Source organism: Hyposmocoma kahamanoa, unplaced genomic scaffold (genome assembly GCF_003589595.1).
Source record: "Hyposmocoma kahamanoa isolate Upper Pololo Valley unplaced genomic scaffold, ASM358959v1 62, whole genome shotgun sequence".
In the NCBI taxonomy this organism is placed as follows: domain Eukaryota; kingdom Metazoa; phylum Arthropoda; class Insecta; order Lepidoptera; family Cosmopterigidae; genus Hyposmocoma; species Hyposmocoma kahamanoa.
The window spans coordinates 627,064-648,163 of NW_020653850.1; the positions used below are offsets into that span (position 1 = coordinate 627,064).

General features: G+C 34.8%; 2 protein-coding genes across 2 annotated transcripts; both read left to right on the forward strand.

The window, feature by feature from the left end:
• LOC113229852 (2-oxoisovalerate dehydrogenase subunit alpha, mitochondrial) lies at positions 1-2,659 on the forward strand. Its single transcript, XM_026463537.1, has 8 exons — positions 1-149; positions 495-763; positions 862-1,118; positions 1,383-1,548; positions 1,631-1,834; positions 1,998-2,116; positions 2,205-2,352; positions 2,465-2,659. The coding sequence occupies exons 1-8, from the start codon at positions 90-92 to the stop codon at positions 2,541-2,543; spliced, it is 1,302 nt and encodes a 433-aa protein (XP_026319322.1). The 5' UTR covers positions 1-89; the 3' UTR covers positions 2,544-2,659.
• A 2,603-nt stretch (positions 2,660-5,262) lies between these two features.
• LOC113229706 (WD repeat-containing protein 6) lies at positions 5,263-10,299 on the forward strand. The gene is made up of 5 exons (XM_026463390.1): positions 5,263-5,326; positions 5,407-5,693; positions 5,981-6,169; positions 6,584-8,979; positions 10,060-10,299. Exons 1-5 carry the CDS (start codon positions 5,263-5,265, stop codon positions 10,130-10,132), a joined length of 3,009 nt encoding a protein of 1,002 aa, XP_026319175.1. The 3' UTR covers positions 10,133-10,299.
• The last annotated feature ends 10,801 nt before the right edge of the window (positions 10,300-21,100 follow it).

Below are 21,100 nucleotides of genomic sequence, written 5' to 3' on the forward strand. Positions count from 1 at the left end.
CCTGCTGCGGAAGGCCGCGCTCCTTATCTTACTTGCTAATGTTTTTAACTTATTAATTCATTACGTTTGTACATTTCGTCAGTGGCAATATGGCGCTCAAAACTGTTGCTAGTTTCCTTCGGTTACACGCTCTACGTCCAACAGTCAGGGTGGGTAAAACTTCGAGGTACAGTATTCGAGATCAGAGTTAGTTTCGCGACGGTGCAATATGGTATTTTGTTTACATAAAAGTTCAGTGTAACAACGTGCTTAACATAGTGTAGTGTTAGTGTTGTGTAATTTACAAACATTGTACGACGCACACAACCCTGTGGTTTTGATGAAGTTTCACGTCACTTTCGTGCACGTGATTTGGGGTTCAACTTTTCTATCGATACTTTTTAGTGACGCAAAATTTTGATCTGTGAAAGTATCGATAGTTTTTTCTGATATATTTTATTACATTTATGAATGTATAATATGCCGTTCTAAAGCTGATATTCTATGTATTTCAGCTCTTGTCTACCAGCTCAAAACCAGATGTACCTCAGAATGTTTCTAAAATAGCAGATTTTCCTGGTGCCAAGGCGCCGTACATCACCGAAATAAAGTTTTTAAATGAAACTAGTTACGATCCCATCCCAATATATCGTGTGCTTGACAACAATGGCGAGATTATTGATAGTAGGCATGATCCTAATATTGATAAAGATACCTTACTTAATATGTACAAGACCATGGTGCAACTAACTCAAATGGACAAGATTTTATACGAGTCCCAAAGGTAAGCATTATTATGTTTTACGAAAACTCTGCTAGCTACCTAAAATAAATTTCTGACTAATTTAACCTAAATACTAAATGATCGTCTTGATTGTTTAGACAAGGGCGAATTTCATTTTATATGACCAACTATGGCGAAGAAGGCATTCATGTGGGAAGTGCTGCGGCTTTATCCCCCGACGACTTGGTCTTCTCACAATACAGAGAAGTAGGAGTATTGTTATTCAGAGGAGTCACTGTTACGGAGCTGGTAAATCAGTGTTACGGCAACGACGAGGACCCCGGCAGAGGCCGCCAGATGCCTGTTCATTATGGTTTTAAACAAAGAAATATTGTCACTATTTCCAGTCCACTAGGTAATGAAGTTTTGTTACGGTATTAACCAACCGAACCACAAATTCACATGAACTAGAATCATAAATTTCCAATTTTAAAATACATTATTTGTTACAAATTTCCAAGTGGTGATTAGCGAATTTCTATAAAATTCATTGATGATCTAAACGCATCGTATATACATAATTTGAATTGTGATTAAATTGTGTACCTATTTAATCTATTCTGAGGAATGATATACTCACCAAGCCTTGAATATGTATATTTTATAATTCGATTGTCAGCGACTCAAATGTCTCAAGCTGTGGGTGCAGCGTACGCCTTGAAACGAGTACCCAACAACAATCGCTGTGTAATTTGTTACTTCGGCGATGGTGCAGCATCCGAGGGCGACGCTCACCCTGCTTTTAACTTTGCTGCTACACTCGACTGTCCTGTAATTCTTCTTTGGTAAGTCTATTATTGATCGTTATAGCCTATTTTAAATAAACAACTGTATTTATTATTATAATGCGCGAATTAATTTTTGCAGCCGAAACAATGGCTACGCTATATCCACACCAACCAGCGAACAGTATCGAGGGGACGGCATTGCGGCTCGCGGTCCAGCATTTGGCATTACCACTGCGCGCGTCGACGGCACCGATCCTTTTGCCGTATATAATGCTGTTAAGCAAGCTAGGGCCATTTCTGTGGGCACAAACAAGCCTGTCCTAATAGAAGCTATGTCGTACAGGTAAATAATAATATTTTTTATGAGTAATTATTTATATACTTTTTCTTTTAAAATATAGACATGTATTATTTATAAAAATACCTAACAGCAGGTATTTTTCTACCAAACTAATTGCAGCAAGCAATGCAAAGTACAGGTGCTAAATAATTCGTTTCTTTCTTAGAGTGGGACATCATTCTACTTCCGATGACAGCTCAGCCTATAGATCGGTAGAAGAAATTGAAAAATGGACAAAAGATGAAAGCCCTATTCCGAAATTAAAAATTCACTTAGAACAGAAAGGTGTGTAAAGTTATTTTGTAGAAGTGTTTTTATATAATAAAAGTTCTGTATTAGCGTGTCAACATCGAACGAAACATTTTTGGTTCAGGGCTATGGGACGACGAGGCAGATAAAACATGGGTGAAGGAGAGTAGGAATATAGTAGTCCAAGCAATGCAAACAGCTGAAAAGAAGAAGAAACCACATTGGAAAGAAATGTTCGAAGAAGTGTATTATGAAATGCCTCCAAAACTTCAGTGAGTACCTATTTTTTTTAACCGTTCAACACTTTTTATGCAAATATAATGGTCACATACATATACATAATGTCATTTCTTAACATGTATGTTTTATTTGTTTGTTTTACAGAAAACAAGTACAGCAAATGGAGAGCCACTTGAAGAAATATGGCGAACAATATCCATTGGAACAATTCAAAAGTGATTGAGTCACTGACGCTAGTTTTTAATGTGATTTGATTTGTCGAGTTTACGTTAATTTTTAAATTTTGTTTCTCTATGTTTCATAGATGTATATAGTATGGATTTTATCTGAAATAAATATTTGAATTGAATTGAATTGAAATAGTATGTTTCATAATAAAGGTCATTGTACTTGTTTTGTTTTTACTGTCTAATTCTTCATTTTTTCCATAATCTAAGGTCTACAATACAATAAGTCTTTGCTATAAGCAATAAATTTATGTATTATCGACATAACCAGTCCACGGCCTAAAAAAATTCTGAAAATAGTTGCGTATTCGTAAAGCGCCACGTAAACTTAGAGAATGGAAAATATATAGAAACCCGTAAACGATCAAATAATTTGTCAAATTTATCCTTTCAACTTCATGTTTTCTTCAAATGTCGCAAACGTTGAAATAAACCATGACTCAAGTTCGACAAACCTGCCTGTAGTTCATACTCGGTCATCTCTTTCTACAGCCGTACGTACCGCGTACTATGCTTAATACAATAAGTCATAATTACATAGATAAAGCGTTTCTGGCATTAACTCTAGCACTATATATTAAGAAATTGAAATTTATTTCTTTACCAAAAAGAGAAAATGGTTAAAATTAAGAGAAAAATATTGCGCATATCAGCAGGATGACTATTTGGAATTTAACAAGGTGAAGTGAACGCATAGACGACAGCTGAAATTTGGTTTGTCAAACATGCCCATGCAAGCATACCGCCAAGCATGTTTGTCAAACACACAAACCAAAATCTATATTAATCTAAATTATCTAAAATTCTATTAGAATTTTAGATAATTTGTGTGTTTGACAAACGTGAAAAAAAAAAGGTTTGACCAATCTTTATCCAGAGATTGGTCAAACTTTTATTTTTTTTCCTTCCTCTAAGGGTCAAACACGCCGTCAATCTAGATCCCATGAAACACGTACAGTCAAGAGCACGTCAAGCTTGACACTTGTACTTTGGACCGTTCTTATCGTAAGCCGCGTTGAGTTGGATTTAAATCTTGAGTGTCAAGCTTGACGTGCTTTTGATCCGTACATTATTTGACAAACGCATCAAACACGACCGCAGATGATCAAAAAGTTTTACAAGCGTAAAATCTGACACATTATTTGATCGCTTACTGTTTATCTAGTATGGCTTAGACGCTAGACTGTCTCGAAGGACGAAAAAATTCACTACTTTCATGTCCGTAATTTCCAAAGTGACAGTTTGCTTATGGTGGTTTTAATATGGTTTGAATAGGTTATACATTTTATTCTGTGTGTACCTTGATGTCTTCGCATAAAAGTTTTCATTAAATATATAGGATAGCCAGAGGCAGTTGTGTAGACCAGAATTATTGTTAAACTGTTATTGCAACTTGCATTAAAGAATGAGTGTATTGTAGGTACATAAAGATCAAACCGAGCGATATAAATATTATAGTTTCGGTACATTCGTATCCATTCGATGATCGCTCGGCTTGATTCGACATCGCCTTTACTCTACCCGATGCGAATCGAGGAATATTATCAATATATCGTCGGTGTTTTGTAGAAAAGACGAAAGCGCCATATTCGAAAAAAATTCAGAGTAGTATGTCTTAGTATTAATGACTGTTTTAAAATAATTACGACCTGTTTTACAATTCTATTTTGATTATTCTGCGTCTCATTATATTGATATAATAAATCTGTGTTATATATTACTCTGCACTAAATAAACAAAAAAGAAAACAATAACTGAATGAGTCTCAGACAAGTTTTTTTTACTTACTTCGTTTTTTCGTTCAGAAAATGAAAGAACCTCCTCTCTTTATTCTGTTTAGATGATGATAAACAGCCGAACACAGCACAATTCACGTCCACTATAAATAGTAACGTACAATGATATTAACGTACAAGTTCCGTAATCAATAAATGAAAACTATATTCAAATATCAAAGCCGTCATAGCGGGAAAACGACTCACCGACAGACTTGGTGTCGTTCAGTCAATGTGACCGTCAATGTGCGGGGCGGGCGTGGTGCGGTATCTAAAGCTAGTAAAGTTAGCCGGTGAGTGTACATTCTCTTTACTTTTTTATTCTCTGACGCTTATGGAATAAATAGCCGAACTTGTTTAATTTGAATCACCCTCGACCCACCCTCCCCCATAAGAGTAGTAGTAGTAGTAGTAGTAGTAGACAGGTCCCCCATACCCATAGATATCCCACAGAACACTAAACTATAGAAACTCCTGTAAGCTATCACGTCTCTATTTGCTTTTTTTAAGACGAAGTAAAATGCACGAATTTGTTTACAACATATACGTACTAAACAATAGTTTACAAAAAATCCGTGGTAAAACGACATTTGTAGGATTGCCAGTTTTCACACAATTTTAAATAGTTATGAGTCATTGTCGATAGTTTTTTATCGATACATTGCGAAAGAAGATAGAAGTTTGCCTTTTTTTTCCATTTTCCTTAGTCTAAAGGATTTACTGGGTTAGAAAACGAGTGATGGTTGTGAACAATGCGTTAGCATCTAATAGTCTGTGGTTGTGAAGCCAAATAGACACCAGACAGTATTAAAATAATTAAAATTATCTACGATAACGCACATCTTAGTGTGCCAAAAATGACTGAATATTACGACGTTGTAATGATTAATTAGTTTGTTATTTATTTATTATACTCTATATTTTAATAAATATATTTGCAATGTCCATAATTATACGAACAGATGTTACTGCGGTCAAACTTTGCGAGAACTATGTGTTTGCGGGTGAGTTCATAGGTTAGAATTTCACGTCTTATGTATTACAAAATGTAATTATTTTTTTATTTAGCATGTTCACTTTTCAGGCATTGGAAGTACCGCACATATATTTGATAAAGAATCTACAAAGTTGATATACAAAATTCATGCATTACGTGGACAAAAAATATACGGTTTTGTGTCGGCAAAATGTGAAGGTAAAATTGTGGTTTTTGGAGGAAAGCAGTTCACTGTGATAGCTTCGAGAACAGATGAAGAATCTACTGTGTTTGAGCGTTTATTTGAGCCAGTAACTTGTGATGATTGGCTCCATTCTGCAGTTTGGATTAATGATAATATTGTAGCCTTGCTCACAGCACATAATGTTGTTCAGGTAAGTCATTCGTCCAGTCTTCAATCATTATTTGAACTAGGAAGTACAATTTCTTTTAATCAAAGACATATAATGTTAATTTATTTCATAATTCTTTTAATTAAAGCAATAAGTAATACTTATTAGTAAACAAATTGCTATAATGACCGATTTACCCCAATGAATATTAACAAAAAAAAAACAGACAACATTTGGCGCAGTTTAGTAGTAATGACTATTTTGTAGACAATTTACTTCACATACATAATATTATGATACCAATACTTCAGCTCTCAGTAAATTCACAGAAATGGTCGACCAGAAGCCCATTCCTAATCTCTGAGTCGCACAGCGAAGACAACTCCATCTTATACAGCGGCTTGCTGGTGCGTCTTCAAGATGCTGATGACATACTGGTTCTGGCTGGCACAGTATACTCTGAAGTCATTGTCCATCGGCTTGGCGGAAAAGCATTACATCATCTGAGGGGACACAGGGTAATATAGTTTAATATATAATATAATATAGTCAAATAAAGATTATCGTCTTCAAACAATTTATACATGCTGGGCACGGATCTCGTCTTGCGAGGGTTAGGGCTATACCCCTAACCCTATACTATATAACTATAGTCTGGCCCAATGTGGATTTTGGACTTGAAACGTTTTCCAAGGGTTGTGAACCTTCTTTGACGTGTAGGTTTCATCACAATGTTTTCACAAGCTCATGGTATATTGCAAATTAAATTTCGCACATAAATTCAGAGAAACTCTCAAGTGCAAGCTCGGATTGGAACCCATAGCCTCTGCTTGAGGTATGGTAGATTAAACCATTAGGCTACCATGGCTTTTAATAAAGATCATTTGTTGATATTTTATGATAATTCAATAATCAGACCAATTTCTTTCCAGGGAGTAATATTCTCAATTTCCTACAGTCAGCAGAAGGAACTCATAGTAACAACATCAGATGACAGATCTGTAAGAATATGGCACATAACAAACAAGTTCAATTACACAAAGAACTCAAAAATGTATTGGGACAATGCAGAAGTTGTCTGCTTAAATGATATCTATGGACACAGTGCCAGAGTTATGAGAAATTGCATTACTGAACATTTAATTGTTTCTGTTGGTGAAGATTCAGCTATTTGTTATTGGGATCTTAAGGGTAACTTAGTGAGAAAGGTAATAACACATCAGAATGGTTGTATCTGGTCTGTAGACGCTGATAACGAAAATTTAGTGACTGGTGGTGGTGACGGCGGCATCATCATACATCCACTGAGTGTATCTTCATATTCTGACCAGAATGAAATCTTAAATATTGGTGTAGTGATCCCAAAGAAGATTTATTTCACTGCTAGAAGGAATATTGTCGTTCTAAATGAAGCCAATGAATTGATTTACTATGATTTTATTACAAAATCTAAAATGATATATAAATTAAATCATGAATCAACTTATAAAATGCTTAGTATGTCATCTTGCAAACAAGTTATTGCTGTAGCTGATATGAATGGGAAACTAGATGTTTTTATTGAAAATTGTAAAGATTCTGCTTATCTTCAAAATGTTATTAATACGGAACTTGAAATTGGGAAAATTCTATCAGTGCACTGGTCTGGCAATAGACATTTAGTAATTTCTACTGAAAATGGTACTATTACAGTCCTTGCTTCTAAGGATAATAAAACTGAAGCAATTGCTAATTTTGTTATACCAACTTGCAAAGAAAAGTGGCTTACTGCAGCTGCTATAGACCTTGTGCAAAATGTGTTTGTAGTTGGTGATAGATGTGGTAATATACATGTTTATTATAAAGGCCAAAAAAATCCAATCAAAACATTTCGCAGTGTTCATGGGAGATATGGCCCTACCAGCATAAATATCAAAGAAAACGAAATAATATCAACCGGTAGAGATGGCACAATTAAACAATTTTACATCAGTAAAGATTTATCTGAAGTCAAATATATGAATTGTAGAGAATTGGAATTTAAGTGGCTTGAAAAGTTTTTGGACAAAAATGAAAATATAATTTGTGGATTTCAAGAGAAAGTATTTGTTGTTTACGATATTAAATCAAATTCGAAACTTTTGGAGGTCCCATGTGGGGGTGGACATAGATCTTGGGATGCTGTTCGTTATATTGAAAAAAATAACGGCAAATATGAAGAAGTTATAAAACTTATCTATCTTCAAAATAAAGACATTCATTTATGTACATTTGAAATGAGCAAACTTGTATCAAGAAACATAGTAAATGGATCACATGCTAAACAAATTAATTGCTTGAAAAGTTACAAGCCTGATTTAGATCAAAGTAGTACATTTTACATTTCTGGAGGTGAAGACACAACTTTGAGAATATCAAGCCTGAATACTCAAATGGAATTCAAAGACGAAATTGTATTTAAACAATTGTCAAGTATAAGAACACTAAAAGTGTATCAACTGGAAGACAATAAAGTACTTGTCATATCTGCAGGAGGCAGAGCACAAATTTGTGTAAAAACAATAACATACGAAAGAAAAGGTGAAGTTAAACCTAGAGCAGAAATAATAATAGACTATCTATTAAAAGGTTTGGATAAAGAGAGAACAGTCAATCAAAACTGGAGGAACAGTTCTGTAGATTTTGACCCTGAAACAAGAATTATGGACATTGATTTGATGAAGTTGAATGACAGAGCATTTTTGTTTTTTGCTGGTTGTTCAGATGCTTACCTTAGAGTATTTCTGCTCACGCTTGAATCAAAAACTGAATTCAAATCAATCACTGAACTGAAACATAAAACATGTATTCTCAAAACAAATTTTATCAAATTTAATAACAAATCCTTCGTAGTAACTTGTACAACTAGAGGAGAAATAATATTTTGGGATATCACAATTACTCCAGACATTGCAAACTTAGAAATTAAAGCCATTTTTACGACAACATCAAATAAATCTGGCATTAACAGTTTTGATTCGCAATTATTATCTGAAAGCCATATTCTAATAGCTACAGGTGGTGATGACAATTCAATACATTTAATTGTTCTTCAAGCGACTATACAAGACAATATGGGAAATATAACAGAAATTAATGTCCTACATACATGGAATACAGATAAATATCACTGTTCCCAAATAACAGGTTTACTTTTGTTAGATGATATATTGGTAACTGCAGGTATAGATCAAAGAGTGACTATTTGTAAATGGCGGGTGAATGATGGAGGGATATTTTGTGAATTTTTATCACAAGCATATAGTGATGTTGCTGATATACAGGGAATGGATCTTATTAAGAATGATCTGTAAGTTTTACATATTGATATTTATGATATTTCCCACAGAACAATAAATACAGTAGAGTCTTACTTTGCGTGGCACGTGTGCCAACGTTCTCGGAGTTCCGCAAACTTGAGCTCAGTCTGCCATTTTCGCTTTATATGTTATCGTCATGTTTGTCACCTCATGGTCACTTCTTTTTTGGAGAATTAAATAAAATCTCGAATTCGTCATCGTTCAGCTATTAACCGCTAGATGGCAGCACATGGATTTAAATTTCAATATAAAATTAAAATGTCGTAACTTGCAATAATAGGTATTAAAGGTATTGAACTTGCAGTGATGTGTCAACAGGATAAAGTTTAAATTATAGCAACAGTCCAGAGTTAGTTATTTCTTTTTAAATTAGGTATTACGACCAATTATTATCAAGATTTCATAGTGTGTCATATTTTATGTGAGTTTTGGCGACAGCGGTTCTGATAATCGAGGCTTACGGCATTTCCATTTTTTTTTCGTGATAATTGCAATTACTATAACTTGTCAATACATAACAGAGAAGCTTATCAATACAAATTCATTGACCTGGAGGAACTGCTGAGTCATTCTGTATATTGCCTGTGGCAATTATAGCATCTCTGCCTATTTACAGTGGTTTTACTCGAATAGTTAGGGTTCCCTACGTAAATGATAATGAGAGTTCAGTGCATACGGTTTTTCTCAAAATTTGCTATTGCTACAAACTTGAAATTTGGTATAGTGTTTTTGTAATGTGATATGTGAAGATAACTTGAATAATCTAGTAGAAATAGTCTAATTCACGGCTAGCTCTCAGGATTTAGAACATAACAACTGACATACACACCATGCCGCTGAGTATTCCCATATGCCTCGCATTGACAGGATTTAAAGCCTTTGTTAATAAAATTAATAATGGGTTATTATTAATTATAAAACGCCTGGCAAGACTGGAAAACTATTCATTAGGTACCATTGTATTTCGGATGTCCTTTATTTAAAATTTTGATGAAAACTCTTTGAAGTTATAATCCAAATATGACTTAGTAAATAATAAACAATATTAAATTGTTATCCATTTGTTTTAGCGATACAGTGACAGTGTCCGTTTTCGGTAACGGTTTCGAGGTCATCACATTAGAAAAGGACAGTGCAAGATAGATGACCGTGGAGGGCAGGTGTCGGATGGAGCATACGAAAGGATTGATCATAAGGTGGGTCTTGTTTTTATTTATGTATAATAACACCAACACCTCGTAGCTTTTAATTTGATTAGGGTTACCATTCCGAAATTTGAATAGTCCGGAATCAAAAGCAGGACATTTGCTAAAAAGCCCGATCGTTTTAATACAAAATAAAATCTAAACTCTCTCACATGGCAATAGAGACAATCTTTGTTGCCTAGGCAAGCGTCCGGGCAACAGATTTTGTAGTAAACAGAGTATTATTCAAATTTGTGAATATTATAACGAAATGCTTATTTATGACTAAATAGTCATAAATAGTAGTAAATGAATAGTATTTACTATTCATTTTCAAACAGTGGCGGATTAAACCTAAGGCCCAGTAGGCCCAGGCCTAGGCCGACCAAATTTTAGGGGCGGCCAATCATGACAAAAAATTCACTGATGATGACAAGAAATAACTCAAAGCACCTAAATATTCTAAAGGCTCACGTACATTATAGCGGGCCGTACTGCACCGCATCGTATAATAATAACGTTCCTAAATCACTGTCGTACATTTTATGTATAAAATATTTCAGTATTAAAAATATTAAAATATTTCTGAATCGATTTCGATAAAAATTGGTAATAAAGTAATTTTATTATGTAGTCTACCAGTATATGATGAGTGCTGATAAAGGGGCGGCTGGTACTGACTACATGGCCTGGGGCCCAGTTCGGCCAAGACTGCAAATCCGCCTCTGTATTCAAGCCCATCTAAAAAAGACCGCGAAAAGCGAGTTAAGGTGGTTTTCCACCGGCGAAGCGAGACGCGACGAAGTGATACGAGAATCGAAATTCGCCAGCCTATTTCCACAAAAATTTCCATTAATAACAAGCAAGCTCGCGCTGTGATTGCAGATAGTGAGGATTCAGTGCTATTCGTCCACCTAGCTATAGATACGCGGCTGAAGTAACATGTCGCGTACATTATTATTAAATATGTTAACAAAAGAAGAGCCAGATGAAACCATCTTTTTAAAATCTCTAATAGTACATACCCCACAATCTCGCACTGATATTAAAATCTATCGTGTTTCCGTTGCAGAGTATAATACAGTATATCGGCAGCAATATTTAAATTTTTGCCTCGCCCATCCTCGTCCATACAGACCATGTCTACCTATGAGAGAATTGAAATTTTGTCATAAAAATTTCAATGTTCGCCTGGCCTGGCCAGTGGAAAACCACCTTAATGGGGTGAAACCGCGTGGCGGAACGATTTTCTTTTTTTTTGTTAGTTGATAAGGAAAATCATGTTAATATCCAACCCAGAAAGTGAGGCTACGGAACTACTAAGCCGAACAATCCGGACGAATGACAAGTGCGGACAACATACGTACAGAATGTCAAGCCGGACATGTCCGGATAAATTCGGATTAATGGTAACCCAAAACTTAATCTACATTCGCAATCATAAGACTATTGGCGTTTGTCGGTTTCTTATAATTAATTATGGAAAATCTCTACTAAGTGTCGGAAATAACATATTCAATGAAAGACAGATGAATTGTGTCGTTCTGATACCGCTAATTAAGATATCCTTACAAAGAAACGTCATTTATTCAAGGAACTAATATGTAAAGAAGGACAATTACATAGGTTAATTATATTAATTGCCTCCGTGGCCGAACGGTTACCATGACTGCCACGCAGAGGTCCCAGGTTCGGTTCCCGGGCCGGGAGAAATATTTGCTTGGCCTACATTTATTTCTCTCGTGGGTTTGGGTGTATTTTTCAATTCAATTCAATAATTTATTGCAAAACCATAATGTACATAATAAGATGTTACAAATGTAGTGAGACCAGTATTATGGGCCCTGTCGGGCACGCAACATAGGAGCTAGGAGAGAGGAAGCGCAATTTTATAGTAGTATTTTATATATAGTAAGTATTCTAATCTTATTTATCATAGGTACTATATACTATATTATATTGTTATAAAATTTAATTTAAAAACAACCTTAATATTTATCATCATTTTGCGTGGCCAATTATCGTTAGCGTTATCTATTAAATATTCGTTAATAGTGTAATAACATTTTTCGGATAGGAATAGTTTTAATTTTTTAATGAAAATGTTGTCATTGTTTTCATTTTTTATATTTTCAGGTAGTTTATTATAAATTTTAATAGAAGAACTGTAGGTACTAGAGGAGTTAATTTTTAATCGTGAAGTCGGCAATACTAATTTATTTTTAAGTCGTAAAGAGTACTTACATGGGATATCTTCTCGTTTTTTATAAAATTGTTTATTTTTCCTGACAAATTTACTTATTTCCAAAATATATAAACTGGACAGGGTTAATATTTTATATTTAAGAAAATATGGTCTACAGCTATCACTCTGGTCAATATTGGCTATTATTCTAATTAACTTCTTTTGAAGGGTGAATAGAGAGGCTGCATCCGTGCTGTTACCCCACAGAATGATGCCGTAACTGAGCCAAGCGTGCGCGTAGGCATAGTAGGTTGTTATTGCCGTCTCTATGTTTGTTGTCTTTTTTACTTCGCGCAGTGCGTATGAAAATCCTGCTAACTTAGACTTTACCCTATGAATGTGCGAATTCCAATTTAAGTGGGTGTCTATATTTAAACCGAGCAATCTAAATTCCTTAACTGATTCTAAAATTGTACCATTGTAATCGAATTTTAAGTTTAATGAAGTTTTTTGGTGGGGATGGAAGGGCATTATTTTAGATTTAGAGAAATTAATTTTGAGATTATGATCATTTAACCAGTCTGTAGTTTTAGTCAGAAGGACATGAAGTTTGTCATATATATCAGTGTCGTTTTGACATGATGTAAGCAAAGGTACATCGTCAGCAAACAATACACAGGTTTCGCCTATAGCCGTAGGAAGGTCATTGATGTATATCAAAAATAAAAGACATCCAACAACACTTCCTTGAGGAATCGATGCATTTACTTTTTTAAAATCGGAGCGCACGCAAGAAATATTTTTAGTATTGGTATCAAAGTATTCGATCTCAACAAATTGCTGCCTATCCTTTAAATATGAAACAAACCAGGCGTGAGCAGAGCCTCGAATACCTATCCCGTATAGTTTACCTAATAGTATATTATGGAGGACCCTATCATATGCTTTCGTCATATCCAATAAGATACCTACACCGTATTTCTTTCTGTCTAATATTTTGACCACCTCGTTAACATATTTATATACTGCTAAAGTTGTGGAGCGATTTCTTCTAAAGCCGTTCTGACAGTCATCAAATATTTGGTATTTTTCACAAAATTTAGTAACGCGACTGCAAATGGCCTTTTCAAAAATCTTAGATGCAGTCGGCAAAAGGGCGATTGGACGATAGTTGTTTGGATCGGTTTTTCCGTCTTTTTTGTAAATAGGTTTTATGATAGTGTTTTTTAGTTGTGATGGAAAAGTGCCTTCGTTAAATGATTGGTTTATTAATAAAGTGAACGGTAATGTTAATTCGTCGGCGCATTCTCTGATTAAGTTAGGTGGGAGTTCGTCTATGCCGTGGCTTTTTTTATTTTTAAGACATTTAATAATTTTATTCACCTCAGGACAAGTAACTGGGCTTAGATACATGGTATTTTGGGTCGGTCGGAGAACAGAACGACCACAAGGGACACCGTGTGTCGCCGCGTCATTATTACATTGACCGATTGAGGCGAAAAAGTTGTTAAATAAATTAGCAACTTGTTTTGGATCTGAGGTCATGATATCATTTACTTGTAAATTTATATTACATTTTTCTTTTCGATTTATTTTATTCATCCTCTCATTGATTATTTGCCACATAGTTTTTACTTTGTTATTCGAATGTTTTAATTTATTTATGAATTGATTTCTTTTTGCTCTATTAATAATTGTTTTTAATGTTTTAGCATAGATTTTATAATGTTGTTTTAATGTTGGGTTATTTATTTTTGTTGTGAGTATTTTTAACAATCTTTTATTTTTACAGGATTTTTTTATTCCTGCTGTTAACCAATATTTTTTTGGGTTTGTTTTTAGTTTAATTCTGCGTTTTGGTATAGTTTCGTCTAGTAATGTTATTAGCCTAACATGGAACATATTGTAGTTTTCATTTATATTTTTGTAGTCGAATAATATTTCATTCCAGTTTATTGAGTGTAGCTGTGTTTTAAAACTATTTATTGTTATTTTATTAAAGATCCTTTTTTGTGTGTACCAATTTGGTTGGTTAGATTGTTGAAGTAGTTTGATTCTTATAATGGTAGCTGAGTGATCTGAAAACCCTAGTTCCTCTACCGTAGTAAGCAAACCATTACTAAAGTTAGTAAAGATGAGGTCCAGGCAAGTAGATGAGGTTACTGTTACATGGGTTGCTGTTTTGATATGTTGACTAAATTTATATTCTAACATCAAATTAAGGAATTCACTGGTTTTCTTATTAAATTGCAATGTATCAATATTGAAATCCCCGCCTATGACAATATTGTATTTATTGTATTTATTATTTAAATATTTTAAAATTAACTGTAATTGGTTGAAAAATACATCCTCCTCTCTTCTATTCCAATACATGACTATAATTAACAAATTATCTTTACGTAGTTCCACCGCAGTTATTTCTAATATATATTCTAGGGACATGCTTGTAATATCATTTTTCACCACATAGTCTATAGACTCCTGTAATAGTATGCAGACACCACCTCCAATTCGGTTTTTTCTACAAAATGCGGCTGCAACTTTGTAGCCGGTAAGTTGTATTAAATTTAACTTTTCCTCTGTTAACCATGTTTCGGATATGCACATAGCTTTGTACAACGGATTATCATGTAAAAATGCTTCTAAAATATCTTGTTTATTGTACATGCTTTGAATATTTTGGTATAGTATGTTAAATTGATTAGGTTTTCCGAAAGGAATTGTCACTGCCGTTTGTACTCTGTTGCCTTTTTTCAGGTTCTGATCTTTCTTTTTCCTTACTTTCTCGTTGAATCGTTTGGATTTTCCGAAAGGAATAGTCTCTTCCGTGCGTAATCGGCTGACTTGTCTTAAGTGACAACCTCTCTTTTTCCTCACTACCACGTAGATTAACCACTTTGCTAGTTAATGAAGATTCGTTGTCATCAATGCATATTTGTTTACCATTTACGTAAAGTTGGTTATTTCTTAGTACCGCATGAAGTCCATTTTTTCGAGCCATTAGCATTTGTTCACGCATAGCTTTTCTTTTGAGTCGTGAAGGTCTGTCGAGGAATTCTGATATCGATAGGCCAGTATTATGTAAATAATGCCTATTTTCGATTAAATACTTTACCATTCTCTTGCTAATCAGTTCCACAACCAATGGTCGGTATCCACTTTTGCTGTATCTGCCTATTCGATAAGTATCCTCAACATATCCACTCAGGTCCACTTGCATCAAGTCCCTGAATATTTCGTGTAGACGGCCATACAAATCACATTCTGATTCTCTGAAATATTCGTCCAGACCAAACAAAACGAACTTTTTACAAACATTTTCAGAATTTCCAGTATCACTTGAAGTCGATGATGTTTTTTTTGTTTTCAAACTGTGCATTTCATTTTCCAGTAAATTAATATCATTTTTTAGTTTATCAATTTTTTCATTAAGCTGTTTTATTTCTGATATTGTACTTTTGTTTTGTTCGTTTAAAATATGTATATCTTGCTTAAATTCTTCTTTTAACGATTGTATTGCTTTCCGTACTTCTGTTTGTATTGTGGTCTGTAACTGTGCTATAATATTTTTATTATTTTCTTGAAGACTTCGAATTATCACGTCGGTTACACTTTGTAGCGTTAATTCGGTTTGGTGGCCAGGTACCACAAGGCCTGAACAAATGGTATCGCCTGATAATGATAAGTCTTCGGAGCCCAAGGTGTCATTGTTCTGAGAAGTTACATTTTTCCTATGAGTCACATGACTTATTTCTGGTGATTTATAGATCACCTGCTGTTCACTGTTTGAGGACCTTATAGGAGTGTCTAAATTTCCAGTTCTTGGTGTTTTGCAGTAACAAGCTGGGCACTTCCACTGTTCTTTATGTTCAGAAGTCATTGTGTTGTAAAAGCGCTTACTAGACACATTTGCACAGTCTAGGTCATATGCCTCAGCACAATATGCACAGGCAAGATATTCTCTCTTTGGAAGCTTTTTGTGGCATCCCGCACACAAATGAGGAATTGAAGCTGAACTCGAGTTAGCTTGAGCCATTTTTTATGTTGGGTTTAAATGTGTCTTTTAACGCCCTCTAGTTATTAGACTCAAAACTTTTCTGGGTTCTAATGTCGATTCTAACGCTCGGGATGTCAATAGTGTTTCTATTCCCTACTAGATGTCGCTAGGTGCAATTAAATATAGTTTGGTTTATTCAAGCGCGGAATTTTTTGTAATGTTTTAGGTCAAGTCAAAATCTCAAATTAGTTTTAACCTATTAAAAGTATTAGTTTTTTTCTATGTATTGGAAAGGTTTAGTTTTTAGTTATATTCACCAGTATTAGTCCAACAGGGCGGTATTTTGATATTTAACGTCACGATCACTGGAAAAGTTTATTTCGTTTTACTATGTAATTAATGTCTGGATTTGAAAGGTAACAATAACAGGTAAGGAAATTTGAAAGGTGTATTTTGTGGTTGTCTATGTGTGTGTCCATGGTACCCGCGAGACAGGGTTGCCCTAGTACGGGGTTATGTGGAGTGTGTGCGTTATTATTATTAAAAAAGAACTAATGGAAGGCGTTCAGTGGGACGGCCCTCTACTAGATGACGGGTAACCGACGGATGCACGTTGCGTCCGACCGGCTAGTCTGGAAACTTTTGGGGGAGGCCTATGTTCAACAGTGGACGTCTTCTGGCTCATATGATGATTATTTTTATAGTTAAACACTACTGGTGAGAACAGGTGCCAATTAGTTAGTTAATAATAACTAAACTAACTAACTAAACTAAAATATTATTATTAAAGAACACAGTGATTCAGTCAATACATTTTTGCTTTAATTTTCCTTACATTATATTGCTTGAGGTTTCTTTACCTAAGAAACCAATAGCAATAATAATAAGGAACTTTCCGCGACGGTTAATGAGGAAACTCATTAATTATTGTTTACACTTGCCGACTTGAAAAGGATAATTATGTTAAAAATATGTACTACGCAAGGTGACTAGGGCATCTGTGCACAGGTGTGGGAATCGTATAGATAGTATAATTAAACCACCAATATTACACATCGGTACTTTAATATTACACATCGGGAAAACTTAGCAACCACGAATATTTGCTATCGCCGCGCCTGTTACTGGTATATTTATGTCTATTAAATAGGTACGAAACTTTGTTAGTTTATTGCTAACGTCAAAGTCTTTAACAACGATAATAAAGTTGTGGATTTAATTATCATAAATAAATACATCAATCATTTTTATGATAATAACTTATAGACGCGGCAACAGCGAGCGTTCGGAATTATTCGTGGGTTCCGAGTTTTCCCGATGTGTAATATTAACGGCCTGATGCTGTACTACATAAGGTAACCGTCAGGTAAAGGTCAGTTAGTAACTGTAGTGAGTGCGCGTTTTAACGAAACAGTGTGAACTTTATACAGATTAGATTACATACATGTATTTATATATAGGTATATGCTTATATGTACAGGGTTATTTGTTCAATACTAACAACGTCGCGTCGTAGGACTATAGTCCTAATATCATAAACAACAACATTTTTACATGATTTTTTACAAAACAACAAAATTTACTTTTTATTTACTATAAACTTTTAAGTTTTTATAGATTTTAAAACTTTCGTGGTTATTCACTAAATGATTATCACTAAAATCAGGTTTCTTACCACGGTATGACTTCTTTTTATTTTCCCGATATTTCGGAACGGCTGCACGCTCCATGGTCACGGGTAGACTGACCTGTCCGTGACCGTAGTCAATCCGTGACCATGGAGCGTGCAACCGTTCCGAAATATCGGTACAATAAAAAGAAGTCATGCCGTGGTAAGAAATCTGATATTAGTGATAATCATTTTAAGTTTTTGTTGTGCTATCTGACACTTTTTAGATCTCTATTTGGTAGTAAGGTTGTCAGTTCAAAGGAGCAAGTGTCCTCCTCGAAGACCCCTCGAAGACCCCCCTCCTTTGTTTTTCATCGTACAGCACAGAGTTATTAGTTAACATATCACCTTGCATAGTTTCCCAAAGTGGTCCCTACCGCCCCTCAGACGGCGCTGAAGAGCCCTAAGGGGGCCTCCGAAGCAATTGGGGGCGTGATCAGGTTCACGGCGGTAAAACAGGAAACTTCCGGTCCACAAATTTATTAACGTCGTGATAACAAAGAAGTAAAAGGGCAAAGTAAAAATGTAACAATAAAGGTACGAGTATTTATAAATATAACAGGTACATTGATATCAAAACACTCCCTAACTTGATGATATTGAATATTAGACACTTACCCCTAAACGGGCTGAGTTATGCTGAATTACGGTTACTAGATAGACTGTTATGCACTTATTAGGACTGATATATGATTTATATTATATTAATATGATTATAACTAGACAAGAATCAAAAATAAAGGCCCATTTAGATGGAGAGAGTTTCTCGCACGCTTCGTGACGAAAACTCGTAGGCGATTGTCGTAAGCAATAATCGCCATAAGATTATCGTATCGTAATGTTTATATTCTGGCAAGAACTAAAATCTCGCCTACGATTGTGTCATACGAGGTTTGCAAAATCGCCTCCTCGACTGTTTACACAGAGAAATATGTAGTAAGGAGATTCTTGCTTACGAGTTTTCGGCTTGTCTAAACACGATCTCGTATGACATTTTTTCAAGTTCATACGATTATCGTACTAATCGGTTCGAATCGTTTTGAGTGCGAGAATCGCCATTCGAGTTCAGTGATTACTGCGGTATTGACTGTGGACATATCGAAATGACGCAAAAATCATTCAAATTTGGAACAGCTGATAATATTAAGTTCATTGCATTGTAGAGAAATATATGTAAATTTTTTTATTTTTATTTTTTTCAAATTTTATAACATTTTTTAATCCAAATTTGTTTTTGTTCTCGTTTCATTAATTCTTGTCTTAGAAAAGCAGTGATAATCAAAACACCCTCGCGCACTGCACTCGTGGTAGAAACGGCTGGCACAGAAACTCGAAATACGATTTTTGCTTTCGAGTTCTGTTTACATGGAGACGTTCAATATTGAACGGCGAGGCGATTATCACTCACGTGGACGGTCGATAATCGCAAATGTTTAGACGAGGAAAGTTTTTTATATTCTTTCGATAATCGTATCTTCGAGACGAGAAACTCTCTCCATCTAAATGGGCCTTAAGACGGTAGAATTTAAGTAGCTCCGTCCGCTATTGTGGTCGAGCAGGGTGTGTCGATGGAACGAAACAAAATCGGAAAGTGAGGCCAAAGAATGGAACAATTAAAAATATTAATTTAAATACGAGTGTGAGAAATAAGTAACAAATTTAAATAAAAAGGTGGGACGACGATGCAAGGAGGTCACACCGTCACAGATTCTCTCCAGGGGGTGCTACCGCATTTGAAAAAGACACCTGAACTATATATGTGAACTACACTGCATATATACATATATTTTTACGTTGTGATTTTTTGTGTTAATGTGAAAAATACGTGTTTTAAATTTTTTGTTGGTGGTGAGCGTTGAAATTTTTTTACTTGCTTACTTAAGTGAGTGTTGAGCTAAAAAGTTAGGGATCCTATGCCATGCCATCATCATCATCATCATCCACAGCCCTGATTTCACCCACTGCTGGGTATAGGCCTTCCGAAGTTTGTGCCGTCTACCACGGTCCCGTGCTAGCCGCCATAGAGCGATCTATCTGAATATTTTTATATGAAAGCAAAATGTGTTGAATTATTAAAAGTATGGAATAAATGTTGTTTATGATGTTAGTAATACGTGTACTCTTTAGGGGTACGCAAATTTTTGGCCTCCCATTACAATTTTCATTTAACTTATTTGTAATCACAATAACAATTTTAATTAACACTTTTTCTATTTATGAAATTAGCTCATATCATGGGCTGAGTTTGAAATAAAAAATATGTATATTATTATTAACGTCAAGTAATACATTTATACACTGAATGGGCGAAAAAGACTTTATTTACTCATTATACACAATTTTTAAATTAATCAAGTTCTAATAGTTCCAAATGTCAAATGTCAGTTAATTAAAACAATGTTATTTATTTCTTTTACTTATTTACACTACACACTTCTCCTTCATGGTACCGCTCTAAGCTTTTCTTGTAATGAGCTTCCAACTTTTTAGTGTACGATCCCAGGTCCACCTCCCAACAACAGCATGGAAGACAGATTATGTGTAAAATGTTGTCCGTCATGTGTAAGTGACTTTTCTGACATATATAACTTATGCTATTTAAATAAATCATTAAATTAATTATCTTAGTAATATTTTGGCTCAAATATCTCTATTAGACTAGCATAATGAATTCATAAGACACACAATTAACACAATCATCAGAGACGAATCCGTCCCGTCTGTCAATCATCCAGCCATACTTAACAAGCCGGTATAGAAAAATGCCGATGCAGTTTTTTATTTCATATTTTATTACATATTGAGCGATGATGTGACCTATGATGGTACGCGTTTGTCAAAAATGCCTATTCACTTTAACCTTGAAAGGAACAGTTGTTTTATTTAACCGAATTTTAAAAAAACACGAGTTTTTTTGTGTGTATGTTACGCGATAACCGCGATTTTGATGATTCTTTTTTTTTTGTTGGAAAGAGGGTACCTCAGTATTGGTTCCACTTAAATTTGAAGAAAACATTCCACCTCTAAGGGTGGCAAACTAGGGGATGAATTCGGTCTCGCGCAATTCCCGGTA